Source organism: Gastrolobium bilobum, unplaced genomic scaffold, assembly GCF_033153095.1.
Source record: "Gastrolobium bilobum isolate Gb01-03AN ecotype WA unplaced genomic scaffold, APGP_CSIRO_Gbil_v1 utg7006, whole genome shotgun sequence".
Lineage (NCBI taxonomy): Eukaryota > Viridiplantae > Streptophyta > Magnoliopsida > Fabales > Fabaceae > Gastrolobium > Gastrolobium bilobum.
The window spans coordinates 120,167-134,969 of NW_026897872.1; the positions used below are offsets into that span (position 1 = coordinate 120,167).

The window sequence follows — 14,803 nt, forward strand, 5'->3', positions numbered from 1 at the left end:
GTAAGTTTTGGAGCTCATACCAGTCATAGCCAAAGCACTAGTATCAGATGGCTTACTCAGAGAATCAAGGATGGTTCGGAGCCGTTCCAACTCATCTTGACGGAATGCAGGTTGGGTCTCATTAGGTGCAGGAGCTATTTCAGAGGAAGTAAAATGCGCTTGACCACGCATCCTTGCCATCTTTTCTAAGACCGTTTGCTTTCCATGGAGGCGAAAGCATAGATCCTTGATATGACCTATTCTTTTACAATAAGAACACCAACGATCATCTTTCTTAGGTCTAGAAGATGCACCATCAGAAATTTTGTAAAGGAACTCCTTTGAGAAGAACCATCCTTTTTTGTTGAAATTATAGCAGACCCATCAGTGGGATCAAAATAAGAAGGAGTTGGAGTAGTAACTTTAGATGAGAGCATAATGAACCCTTCGGACACTTTGGTATCCATCATGACAGCCCTGCGACTTTCTTCACCCCTGACAATGTGAAAAACTTCAGAAAGAGACGGTAATTTTTCCTTATAAAGAATTTGAACTCGAATAGGGTCATATTCTGAGTTAAGACCTCAAAGAAAATCATAGATCCTATGGCGTTCAATGGAGGTGGTCAGAGTGGCTACATCCTTGCTACATTCCATCTTCAAATTCTCGTACTGATCAAGCTCAGTCCATAACTTATTCATAATACCATAATATTTTGTTATAGAGAGAGAGCCTTGCTTGGTAGAAAAAACCGATTCCTCATATCATAACAAGTGGCAGCATCTTACTTCATTGAATAGGTCTGCTTAAGAACGTTCCAGATCTCAAGAGCAGTAGGTAAAAACATGCAATGTTGACTAGCCTCGGGAGTCATAAAGTTCCATAGCCACGTCATAATAAGTGAGTCTTCATCATCCCAATCAGCAAATGTTGGAGCTGTTTTGGCAGGAACATCTCCTTCAATATGAGCAACTTTACGGCGTCCTTTGAGAATGGTGCGAACAACCTGGGTCGACCATTGTAAATAATTCTTTCCATTCAGATGATAATTCTGATGAAGAGCAAGAAGATCATTGTGACCAAGAGGGGTCACCATAAATTGTGTAGAAGAATTTGTAGTTGTGTTTGCAAGGGTTGAATCAGTGTTGGAAGAGGCCATACTGCAAAAATTAGTCAAAGAACAACACTAAGGAGCCAAAAAATACAGAAAAAATACCAAACGACGTCCGATCAGAGGAGAAAGCACAGATCTAGAAAGAGGATGAAGAGACGATCAGAACGGCAGTGGTCCGCGGCGGAGATTCAAAGCCACGCAACGCCACGCGCCGGTGAAGCTGTCGGCGCGTGGGTGTCACTCGCAGGGAAGACAGTGGCGCGTGTGGGCGCGTGCAGTGGCTTTTCGAGCTGAGATTTCTGCGGCGAGGTCGTCCGACGGGCGCGAACCTGTCTGTGGTCGGTCGGAGTTGAAAGGTCCCCGGAAAAGTGTCCAAAAATGCGATGAACAGTAGTGGGTTTGTGTTGTTTTGGGGAGATTCGGTCGTCAAACGATTATAACACGTCTGTAAGCTGATAGATCAGAGAAAAAAGATTTGAAAACAGGTCCTCTTGGTCCAAAAGGTCCACAGGAAAATTTTCCGGTGGCAGCTAATGGCGGCGAGAGGCTAAGAAAGAAGGTTTCTATTTTAACGGAGGTAATTGCGGAAGCAGAGCCCTCAGAATCGAGAGCTCTGATACCAACTTGAAAAAAGGTATTCTAATATATTATTGAATTGTGTAAATAATCTGTACAAAGAGGTCTCTATTTATCGAGAATAAAAGACCTAATTATTGATCTAATGGACTTGGCCCAATACAACAAATAATAATAATTAAGTAAATAAGCAATATTTATAACAATTTTACTGACGATTATTAATTGAAGCAGATTAAATGATATAGTTGTCCTCTTTTCCTATATATATTACTGTCATTCACCTACTCGTGCATCATTGACTTTGTCGTGTTTCTGTTAAAATGATCAACTATCCTCGCAGTGGGAAAGAGCAAATAAATGATAGCTTTATAGAATACATTATACATCCCAGGATCCAGGATTTCAGTTCTGACGCGACTGCTGGTGTGATAGAAGACTGGCAAAATCACAAAAAACAATAATCCACAGACACTTAATGATTGAGGTGACCTAGTGAAAGAAACTTTGTTACATTGCAGCTGAAATGTATGTCACTATTTAGTACGAACTCGACACTTCTATATTAATCGTGGTGTCTTAGATCATGGTATCTTGTTTACTACTCTTATTGTGTAGCAGTTGTGTTGTTTTGTTGTGAAGAAGAAACTCAAGAAGATGGCTCCGATAACTCAAATTTCGCTTTCATCCAAATTTTTCCATACTCATCAAATTCCTTTTCCTCCCATATCTAGTTAAAAAACAAAAACTCTAATTAGACAATGACAATTATGCACTTGTTCTGACTGGTAAGTAATTTTGCCTTTAGCTATGGTGTTTGATCAACCTATGACCAAAGAAGAAGAACAAAAAAACAATATATGATCAATTTAATAATTCAAAACATTTACTATCCCTTGACAAATGATTGAATACTACATCTATCTTCTCCCTGTCTCTATTTCAAATTGAATACTTTAAATCTCAGCGAAGCCTTGTAGCTTGTGCTCGTGAGTAATTTGGTCACAATATTAGTATGATTTTTAATTTTACTTTCCACAACTGCTATTACTACAAACAATCAACGGTGAAGTTCAATTTGATAAGCATAAACACGACCAAAGTTTAAGAAATAATTATGTTAAGAATGTAGTAACCACACATTGAGATACAATGACTGACCCTGACATGAAATGCAATACAAAAGGACAAGAGCCTTGTCAAGTAAAAAGCACGCAGCCATGCGGTGAGCACAATTCTTTTGCCTTTTACGAAAGAATACCGTGTGCTCGCCGCAATCAGTGGTATACACCTATTTTTGAAGGGCTTCTTCCTTGGGAAGTTGCTCTAAAATTAGAACCAAATTTTAGTGGATTAGAAGCAAGGCACTACATGATTCAGTAGTATTTGAGTGGATATTTTTCTCTTTTAAACATGGAAATTTTTTTGGGACATAAATAGATGAAGAGTGTTATTCTTACAAAAAAAAATTTGTTAATTTTGTCAATTCAACAGTTATGATTTATTAGGTATGTTCGATTGACAAAAATCAATGAACAAAAATAAATTGTAAGATAATGTAAAACTTTTAAGTCGTAAGAATACTCCTCTTAATAGAAATGAAAGAAAGTAGTAAATTAAAAAAAAAAAGTAAAATCATTTTGGGTCTCTAACAAAAAATATGGTTCTCATTTTAGTTCCTTACAAAAAAAAAAATTAGTTCCGAGGTTGAAATTCAAAGTTTACTTATTTTAATCCTTTTGAGGGACTTAAGTGGGTCTTTTTTGAATTTATGAGGAATCACAATTTCAACTAAATGAGTCCATTTTGAATTTCTTAGGAACCTCGAAATTATTATTATTTTTTATAAAAGACTAAAGTGAAAATCGTGTTTTTTTTTTTTGGGACTTTATAAAAAAAAATCACATTTGGAAAAATGGAGAATCCACTTGGTATTCCCGGTCCATTATAAATGGTCTTGATTTTAAAAGAAGACCATTTAAGTGGCCTTCAGATACTGCTTTATCAGTGACTCAGCAAGGTCTTTGTTTTTTTTATAGTATTTATAGTAAAAAGAATAGCAAGGCTTAATTAGTTGTTTTTTAAAATAATAAGAAATTTAAAATTAAAGCTACTACGATTTCAGAAAATACAGGAGAGGACAAGTGGTGGGGTATAGACTATAGAGATGCAAAACGGTTCAGTTTGTAAGCGTTGACTTCTCTTTACAATAGCAAGTGCAATTTAATAGACCAATGAAATAAATAGCCAAAAATAAATAACGATGCCGACATATTTGTAGTGAATGTGCACACAGCACATCTTTTAAACTTTAGTCATTCAGAAGGAATAGTATGTATCCATAAAATATTTTTCAACATTCAAAGCCACTCTGAAAAAAAAAAATGGAATAGATCAAGAAAAATTTACAAATCAATTGTTGATAGTCTGGTCGCTTTCTTAAACTGAAGATGAGTGGTTTGATCTTCAATTAGTTTCTATACTCACGTTAGCCTGCCCTACCTCCTTTTATCATTTCTTCTCTAATATTTAGCGCCTCCGTTGTTAAACAAAAAAAAAAGGTACAAATTCACCATATACTTAATCAACCTTACGGTAAAATGTTAATCACCCATATATGATGGAAGTAATAACTAACTAGGTCTCTATCGTCACTGCATGGTTCGTTATTTGCAGCTTCCAGCCAAGTCCATTAATAAGAGCAGAATGCCATCAATTGAATTCCAGTATTGATTTTACTAGTTTAAGGTTTTTTTTTTTCTTTATTGAGAAATTGTTACGTATTCTTCAATTTTCATGTTGCTTTATGATATAAGCCTATTCATCCGAAGGATACTAATTAGTTGTAAAAAATAGGTTACCGTAGATATTGTAATGATCAGCTTATGATATGATAACTGCACAAATAAAAAGTATCAAGAAAATGAAGCCCTATGAAAAGTCCCGCATAGATTGAAACAAAAGAAGAATGGTACACGCCTTATTTAAAAAAAGTAGACTAGTTCTCTTCAAAGTCATGGTTTACTTGGACTTTCTGATAAGATCAGATCAAGTGTCTATTAGTATGACCAGTTCAATTATAATATCGAATTCAAATATGCGAGCTTCTGGTTCAGAAGTTATTGATTTCTTTTTAAGGTAAAAGTCCATTGCGTTGGCTTGCGCAGTAGCATGTAACAATATTAATATTAGTAGTATATTATACTTACAAAGATGCAAAGGAAAATGATACACGTGAATGGCTAATAGCACGACCGTTTTTTAGGGTTTTAAAGTTTTAAGCTTAACCGTTTGTGTTTTTCTTTCTTGGCCGTCAATTACATAAATCTAAACTTTGTTCCTTGTCTTAATTACATGTGTCAATGTGTCATGTCTGTAACTTAATAATTTTTTCAGTGCCTGGTACAACTGTCGCCGTTAAATATTATCCTCACTGAGCCTTGACTATAAATGATTGAAAGTTTAAGAATCTAAATTATAACACCGTTTATACTACAAATTGTGATAGTATCTAAGAATAAACTATAAGAAAAAATATATATTTAAATATAATTATTCTCACTTACATTTATAACAATGTTAAGAACTTGAATCCGTGTAACACATTGGATCGACTATGTATCATATCCGTTGTGAATGACATCGTTTCATATAATGAAAATGCAAAGAGTGTTACGGGCCACGTAAATGAAAGGGGACGTAGAGGAAATCGTGCATCCACAACCCTCCCTCAATCCCCTCAATCCAAGACCACATTATTGAAGTAGGAATTAATATCCACTTATTGCATGCATTAACTCATTAAAGGCGCATGGCAAATTTATATATACCTAATTATTCTTACAAACAACAAATATTCTTATCAATTACAACGTTTTCGAGAAAATTACAAAAGTAATATACTAGTTATATTATAAAATTATCCTCATTTATTGAATGATGAAATTTTTATGTATAAATAATAAGAAGAGAGTTATATCCAAAAAAATAAATAAGAAGAGAGTAAATTCCATTTAAGTTTGATTGTAATATTTAATTATTATTTTTTAAAAATCCTTTATATATATACGTACATTACTACTTAACATGATAATCGTAGACAAGTACACAAAGCCATCCCAAGTTTCAAACAAGAAATAGTAATTATGTCGATCCAAGTCCCACACTGAAAAGAAAACGATAGTTCTTCACTTTGGAGGCAATAGAAAAGACTGGTACATAAATAAACGCCAACATTTTCAAAGGAGCGGTTGAGCGATCGAGATGTGGTAACAAAATTTCTAAAAAGACTACTAAGCAATATCGTTTGGATTTGGAGGAGGTGCGCTATCATTGGATTTTGTTGAAGTAGTGTCGTTAGAATCAGTACTTTTAGGGTATCCAATTCCATGGCGATTATTAGGGAACATCATGAACACCCCACCAGTAAAAACCCCAATAGCTGTGGGCAGCACCTGCAGAAGACTCATCTGATTCTTCTCAAATTCAGGGTAGAAGCAGAGCACAGTGTTCGTGTCTAAGAGGCCAAGCACAGCAAACACAAACAAGGATAAGGCAGCATGCACGAAATCTCCAAACTTGAGCTTATACATAGACAAATCAATGGACTGTGACTGTGACGCTGGAGAAGGCCACAGTCCCTTGGTGGTTACGATGCCATAGTGTCTCTGGTTGTCACTCCCTGTGTAGCTATCCGTGAAGGAAGAAAAGACACAGCTGAAGCCACAAACCACGAGGAGAATGGCGCTTAGGTACTTGTTGGTTGTGTTGCAGTGACCACTGTTGGTCACAACGGGGTTGAGGAATTGGAACAAGAAGACTGTGCCTGTTGGGAGCAGCTTTATGAGGTTCCCGATTGCTGAGAGTGTGGTGCCTGCTGCGCCTGTGCCTCCTTTCTGGGTACTTGTTGTTTCAGAGTTCAACGATGACATGTCTGCTTTCATTTTTCTTTTTCTTTTTCTTTCTTTCTTACTTTCCTAATGGGCCTTGCAGTGCAGTGCAGACTATCAGTTCCACACAGACTAACTAGTTTTCACTTGTGTTTTTCTTTCTCTGCCTGGGGCTAGCTACCTTGTTGATTTTATAGCAGCAGTTTAAGAGAGATTTTATGGAGTTAGTTGCTTCTACGGAAAATAATGGCTCTTTAATTCTAATTTAATCAGAATAATTCAGGCAACTAATCAACAGCTTTGAAATTTCAAGACAAACTTCAAGTAATACCTTTTATTTTATGGAAAAATATTATCTTATGCTGTAGGAGAGTATTTTTCTCTCCTACACATACATCGATTTCCGTGTTGCTTTTTTTTCTTTTTTACTTTTTCTTTAAGTGAGTGGGTCCCACTCATAACTATCTCTATGACATAAGAGAGCTTCTCTTATGTCACATGAGATTAATAAAGCCCTTATTTTATTATACCAAATTGCACTGTGCCATGCCATGCCATGCACATTGAACGAGTCATGAAAGGATTACAATAACAAGTCAGACAAGAAAAGTATACAGATATTCTCTGGCTACGTATTCCCAAATATAATTTCTCAATATAAAATTCATAATTCTCAAAACAAATACAGCAATACATATCCTTCTTGTATCTAGCTATAGGTTGTTGTTCTTTCATATCAACGACTAAAATTCATAATTGTCTTGTTTAATTAAAAATTATATAAAAATGACATGCTGCATTTATATTTTAAGAAAGTAACATACATCCGCAAATATTAATTGTTAATTATTGACAAGTAGCGGTATCCTCACAAAATAAATAAATATATAAGAGCAATTCAGATTGGATGTAGGATAAACCAAAATTTATGATATTATTTGTCTAAACATGCGTATATGATATTAAGTGGCAGATTATTTTTACATCAGTGTAAAAAAAATAAGAAGTCTTACGTTAAATATTAGTCATTATTTACTTGTATCTAACGATTTAAATATATAATAAATCAGAATCATTAAATATAAATTGGATTAACGATCAAAATTGAGAATATAAAAATAATCTTGACTCATAGTATAGTATATTAATATATTTTTTTGGGAAGAAAAAAGGATAGAGATGCAGTACAACATTTAAGACTTTGATATTATTTTACATTTTACGAAAAAATTATGGTTTGACGGTTATAATATGGGACTATTCAAACAAAATGTATAATGAGACAGTTACATTAATAAATTCAATTCTTTAAAATAAATTAAAAGGATCAAAAGCAGTCTTTGTCCGTAACTCGCTAATTTTGTTGTCTGTCAATACACATTTAAAAAAAATGCAAATTATATATCCAGGGGAAGCCCTCTAAAACGTGAACGGTAGATTCAAGATCCATTCCATATCTGTCAAAAAGCATGTCAAATATTTTCTAAATTACATTTCCCTTTACTGCTGATTTGGACTTGTAATAGTATGCCAAATTAATTTATTATGCAGCGGTACAATATTTGACATCTTAATTCATACAAGTTTTAATTCTCAAAGGCTGCTTCAAAATTTTCTATCAAGTGCCTCTTTTTTAATGATAATCTAAACAATTCACTGCTAATAAGCTACTCAGTTTGTTTTCATCGTAGGAAGTTTATAAGATGGAAGATATTCTCAATTCAATATCAAAATATGTAATAAGCATATCAGTAAAAATTAAGTGATACAAATAATCTATTAATAAAAGACAAATGCATTAATAAAAATTAATTAAGTGATACAAATAATCTACTAATAAGTTCGCTTTATTTAACTAGATTCACGGAATGGAATTTGAAAAATAGCCAAGTGTTTGAGTTTATTAATCAATTGGACTAACCTTTTTATGATTGCTATGTGATTACTTGTGAGATTGTTTGTTTATTAAAAAAAAAATTAATAAACGTTTCTCGTTAGACCGTTTTAAGATATACCACTACACCATGTTTTTGGTGGCGGCGTTTGCCAAGCCAACTAATTAACCATTGATGATTTGATCTTTGACTCCATTACAAGGGAAACATCACGTGCACAAAAAAATAGGATAAATTATTATTTTTAATTGTAATTTGGTCAGAATTTATTTTGACTATATATATATATATTATGGTTAAACATTTTCTTCTTTTAAAGGAAATTTTTTTTCTCATGTTAATGACTTATAACATAATTGGGTCTCACTTTGAAACTTTTTCTCTTTCCACTATTTTGTGGGCCCACTTATATTATGAGTCATTAACATGAGAAAAATTTTCTCATTTAAAAGGAGAAAATGTTTTCCATATATATATATATATATGGAAAAAATGAAAATAAAGTGACTGGACGGTCCAGTGCACTATGTTCTTCCGCGAGAACATAGTGCAAAAATATTACAATTGTGTTCTCTCGGGAGAACATAGTTATAATTTTACTATAACTGTGTTCTCGCGGGAGAACATAGTGCACTGGACCGATTTTTACATCCAGTCGATGTACACTCACTAAACTATATATATATATGAGGCAGGATCATTTGACACCGGTGTCAAATTTGAAGTTTGACACCGGTGTCAAATTTGAAGTTTGACACCTCATCTGAGAGCCGTTAGATCAAAAAAGATCAACGACTCTGATTTGTAAGCACGTGACACCATTGATGAGGCAGGATCCTTTGACACCGGTGTCAAATTTGAAGTTTGACACCTCATCTGAGAGCCGTTAGATCAAAAAAGATCAATGGTGTCACATGCTTACAAATCAGAGTCGTTGATCTTTTTTGATCTAACGGCTCTCAGATGAAGTGTCAAACTTCAAATTTGACACCTCATCTGAAAGCCGTTAGATCAAAAAAGAACAACGACTCTGATTTATAAGCATGTGACACCATTGATCTTTTTTTATCTAACGGCTCTTAGATGAGGTGTCAAACTTCAAATTTGACACCGGTGTCAAAGGATCCTACCTCATATATATATATATATATATATATATATATTATGGTTAAAATCGATTTTATGAATTTACAAAAAAAAAAAATCGATTTTATGGTATGACATTTTTCTTTCCATTGGCAAAACCTTTTTCTTTTGTTTTTGGCTTTCCGACTCCCTAACAAATGAATGGTATGGAGCTTATAGCTCTGGCACAGAAACTAGTGTAGACAACGGTTAGTGTTTTCATATATAGTTGCTCCCACAATTGCTACCTGCGTGAAGAAAGAAGGGTGGACTTCCATAAGATTATTGACCACTGAATATATTCACCGGGGGAAAGTTTCGTAATGTTTGTTGGTGCTTGTATGCAGATTCAAACTTAACCAAGAGATTGCTGCGAATTCTAGCTATGAATTGCATGAGATTATGTAAGTACAAAAAAACTCTCGTACTAAAAAAAAATTGATAAAGTGATGACTTCTTAATAAGTTAACATTTTAGATTAAGATATCTCACGCTACTATTGTATCTTGAGTTCAGATACGTCAGCCACTATTCTGGTTTCTCTTTTTAAATCCACTAGTTACTTTAAGTTATCATGTATTTCACACATTGTCTGAATTTAATATTTATGACAATGTTTTTTTTTCAGTAGAAAAATATTTAATATGTATTAAATTAGTAACAGTAAGAAAAGCCAATATTATAGTCAAAATAATCAAAAGATGACATTCAAAAAAAAATTAATACGAAATAAACAAATCAAACATGCTTATAATATTATAAATTATCATAAAAAAGTCATACTTAAAATTTAATATTTACATTCTTTTATTATTTTTTTGTAATAATATTTCTATTCATATTTTGACTTTATAAAGATATACGTCATTATATTTATTTGAGTAAATATCTTTTTTGGTCCTCATCAAATTTCACGACACCCGTTTTAGTCCCTAACAAATAAAAAGGCTCATCGTGGTCCCTAAAAAATTCAAAATGGACACATTTTAGTCCTTTTAGGGACTAATATGAGTCTTTTTTTAAATTTGTGAGGGACCAAAATTTTAACTAAATGAGTCCATTTTGAATTAGCTAAAGCTGGGCAGACTAATAATCTCTATTTCAAGATTTTTAAAGATCCTCCTCCTCAGTTGATGGAACTTATAGTTGCTGATGCTAGAAATATGTCTAGCTTGTTAGTTTCTGATTTGTAATTTCTTTCTGTTTCTGGGGCTTAGCCCCTCTTTATTTAAAAAAAAAAAAAAAAAACGGGTGTCGTAAAATTTGCTGAGGACCATAAAGAGTATTTACTCTATTTATTTTTAACATGTTAAACAACTCAATTTTGTATTGTTTGTTCGGGACAATATTTACATACACTTATTAACTTATATATATATATATATATATATATATATATATATATATATATATATATATATATATATATAATTTAAAGAGGAAGAAATAAAGTGATTTATAGTTTATTTTGATGTATTAAGATTTTTTATTACATGGAAAATCTATATATTTTTTATTTAAAAAAATTTAGGTCAATCTTATTTATATTTTAATAATTTTAAAAAAAATCTTGTAGTATCAATAATTAATTGTCCAATAATTTCATAATAGTTAATAGAGCTACTAAATACATATCGAGGTTATTTTATGTATAGATAAAAAAAAACATAAATCCCTCAATATAATTTTATTTCACAATCATTTTGTCTTGTTTATATTTTTAAACTCGATCACAAAAGCAATCATTTTTAAACTTTAATATTTAGACGAACTCAAACATTTATAGCTATTAGTTTAAGGGATTAATATCTCTTGTGTTGTAATAATTAAAATTATTTCCTATATATATACACGAAGAAAAGTGTGTGAGACTCATGTGGGGCAACGTAAAAAGAAAAGAAAGAAAAATAAAATGTGGACCCTACACATTATTATGTGTATATAGAAGATAAAAATTTTTCCTACAACAAACATTAATTCCATTATTAGCTTGTAAAACTCAAATTTTTCTAATTTTTAGTCATTTTGATAGAAAATATGTCATTATGCGTGATGAAAGTTTTATTAAAAACTTTAAAATTAAGGATTCACTTATATTGTAATAATAAAAGTCTATATTTAATTTGTTTTTCACATATATTTATGGAGACTTTAATAGGTTTATTATTAATATTATTAGTATAAATAAAATGAAAATATATTATCAATGAAACATATAAAAATTAAATTAAATTATAAAAATAGTGTTCAATTCTTTGTATCATAACTAGCAAGAGTAAAATTAAAAAAGAATAGAGTTTATACACAAGTAAGAGTATAGTATTTAAAGGACATTTTACTTATATATATTATTCTCTATTTAAGATTATTATATGTAAGAAAGTATGTATTTTTATAACTTACTAAAAGGTTACGAAATAAAATAAAAAATAAAGAATGATATGAAATAATAGAATTAAAATAAAATGATGTTTCTTGTTTTCTGGGCTAACGCACCTTTATTCTACTTAAGAAAAAAAAAAAAATTGATGTAGATGATGGTCAAAGAAGGCAACGGAGATTGATTGGTTGTAGACGTAAATGATGGTGGCTGACTGGCTGTGATGCACTATCTTGGTTATTTCGTAACTATTTTCAAGGGCCCAATAAGATGCACCCCATGAACCATAATATGATATCATACCAACTCGCAAGCTTCATTAAATTGTGCGTTTATCCCTTTCCTTATCAAATCGAGATCAGCTCAAGCAATAAGGTGAGATGTGCACCCACCCAGCCAGCCAGCCACCCTTTTATCTCAGCTGCAAATGCAATCTAAAGGAAAAACTACAAGTGCCCCACAGTCTGTAAAATTAAGCATAATCCATAACAACTCGTTCTCCTCTCTCATTACTTGACCTAGGTTTTGGAGCGTCGTTCGTTACCGCACACCATCGTAGCAATTACACAAGATTTATGTCACAACCATTGTCTGAGACAGATATAGGAATGTTCCATCCGCAACGGAGACTCTGGCTCAGTTAAAGCAAACGATAATCCTAAACAGCATATCTAAACAGTGCAAATGGACTTCCAAGATATCTTTATAAATACATAAGATTGTTTTTTTCAATTAATTCATCGCTTAAATTTTTTTTTTCATACTATTAATCGGTCTAAAATTTAAATTTAGGGAAAACATTTCTTCTTCTTCACCTGCGGACCTCTTTGCAAACAAAGAAGATTTGATTGCCAAAAACATTTCATAATAAAAGAAAAAATTGCGAAATCTGCTCAAATTTCCCCAAGTTTAATTATTTACTTTACAAAAAAGGGTCCATAGCGCTCGCAAACTTACAACACCAGCAGAAAGCTTTCCCTTCACACAATTCACAGCTAACAGCCCAACACACACCAATCCACAATCTTTTCCAGATTTCACAAAACAACCCCTCATATCCTGTCTTCTTTTTCTTCTGCTTTTTTAATAGATTTTCCTTCTTCGTTTTTCCACCTTAAACTGATATTACAATCCTAACTTTTATTTTAACCTTTTAACAAACAACCCCAACAGATGTTACATCACATTCACATGACTCATACACTACTACTCCAAACATTTTTCGCCACTAACCTCTTGCCCAAGTTCAGATCCACCCTTCCGTTTAAAAAAATCACGGTCGGGTCAGAACTTGAAGCCGGGAGAGGCGTAACGGTAACGGAGACAAGGGAACGAAAAGACGATTCTAGACTATAAAGGGAGGAGAGAGAAACGGTAGATGGATAATTTGTCGGATCCAACCCAAAACCCGGAAATGAAACCCGCCTTGGTGTCATTCGAGCCGGAGCAGACGCCTTAGATCTCGCGTAGCAGAATCGTCAAACGCCGCCGAGGCCTGCTTCTTCGTCGGAAAAGATGGCAGAGGAAGCGCGTTCGGCGACGGAGACATCGCAAACGCCGATCCAGCGTACACGTCGGTTTTCACATGCACCGGCAACGAGTCGAGCGACTGGCCCCTCCGGAGAATCGTGACCTTCTCCATCGCCAAACCGCCGCTCCTCACCATCCTCGAATCATCGGAGCTCAATCTCCTCGAGACCGACGCGGCCTCCGCCGCCACCGGCTGGCTCGAACCTACAACAACCCTTTTCTTCTGATCGGGTCGGGTAACCGGCTTCCGGTAAGATCTGGAGGTCGTTACGTGATTGTTGTAATAATAATAATTACAGGAGTTTCCGGAACTCTTCCGCCGGGAAAAAGCCACCGGAGGAGTTCTGATTCGTTCTATTAAACAGTTCTGAGGCCGTAAAATCTCGGTACCCATAGCGGTGGTTAATCCTCAAAATAAAAACACTTAAAATAAAAAAAAAATGGTTCTTCCTCGTCACAAAAAGGATGAAAAAGAAAGAGCAGATTGCTTGAGTCAGAAAAATGAAACTAGGCTTTGTGCTTGTGTGTGGTGTAGGTGTAGGTGAGCGTCGGTTAGATTTTGAAAGAGGCGAGGGTGGAGGGGTTTGATATATAGCAGAAGAAGAAGGAGACAAAGGTGGGGGTGGGTTTGCACCGTCCTTCCCAGAACCAGCAATGACGTGTCACGATAGAAATGGCTGAGAGAGGAGCAGTTGTTAGCTGACCAGACCAAGTCTTTTTACGGTGCTGAATGTATCTTAACGGCGACTGTTACTACTTCCTTTGGATCTGCTGATATTTCTTCCCGAACCATCTTTTTCATTTGCTTTTTTTGGTTCGGGAGGTACCACCACCTTACCTAAGGTAACGGCGTCAGGTTAGTTGTCCTCTTGCATCCATATTTAAGTTTTGGGTGGACCCAGGTGACGTTGCCTATTAATAATGCAAAAAATTTATCTTCTTTTCTTTTCTTTTTCTATTGACCAATTTATTTACTAAAAAGTTAAAAACATTAGCATAAAAATCGTACCTTCTAGAGTTATAGTCTTCTACAGTTCTACCAAAAAGAAAAGCTACCTTGGCCTAAAGTAAAAAGAATACCGGGGAAGGTAAATTGTCAGAGTGTCAATTAACAATTCAAATTAAAAGTTATAACCCGGTCACAGATTTTGAAACCCAAAAAGATAATATTCTTAATAAAAGTTTGTTTTCCAGATTTTCTTTTTATTTTTTATGAAGATTTTTCATTAATAGTATATTATTCAGTAATATGTTGAATATATCCACTTGACTATGAAACATATTATTAAACTATACTATTAATTTAAACTAACAC

The 14,803-nt window shown here is 33.6% G+C and overlaps 2 protein-coding genes and 1 pseudogene across 2 annotated transcripts; 1 reads left to right on the forward strand and 2 right to left on the reverse strand.

The window, feature by feature from the left end:
- Window positions 1-2,885: 2,885 nt before the first annotated feature.
- On the forward strand, window positions 2,886-2,992 carry LOC133310999 (U5 spliceosomal RNA; annotated as a pseudogene).
- A 2,737-nt stretch (window positions 2,993-5,729) lies between these two features.
- Window positions 5,730-6,675, reverse strand: LOC133310995 (protein DMP2-like). The gene has a single exon (XM_061511996.1). The coding sequence runs from the start codon at window positions 6,610-6,612 to the stop codon at window positions 5,962-5,964; it is 651 nt and encodes a 216-aa protein (XP_061367980.1). The 5' UTR covers window positions 6,613-6,675; the 3' UTR covers window positions 5,730-5,961.
- Window positions 6,676-12,911: 6,236 nt separating this feature from the next.
- Window positions 12,912-14,054, reverse strand: LOC133310969 (uncharacterized). The gene has a single exon (XM_061511968.1). The coding sequence runs from the start codon at window positions 13,880-13,882 to the stop codon at window positions 13,391-13,393; it is 492 nt and encodes a 163-aa protein (XP_061367952.1). The 5' UTR covers window positions 13,883-14,054; the 3' UTR covers window positions 12,912-13,390.
- Window positions 14,055-14,803: the final 749 nt, after the last annotated feature.

Excerpts from the sequence above, each read along its gene's own strand:
- LOC133310995 (XM_061511996.1), bottom strand. The coding sequence starts at position 6,612 with ATGAAAGCAGACATGTCATCGTTGAACTCTGAAACAACAAGTACCCAG.
- LOC133310969 (XM_061511968.1), bottom strand. The coding sequence starts at position 13,882 with ATGGGTACCGAGATTTTACGGCCTCAGAACTGTTTAATAGAACGAATC.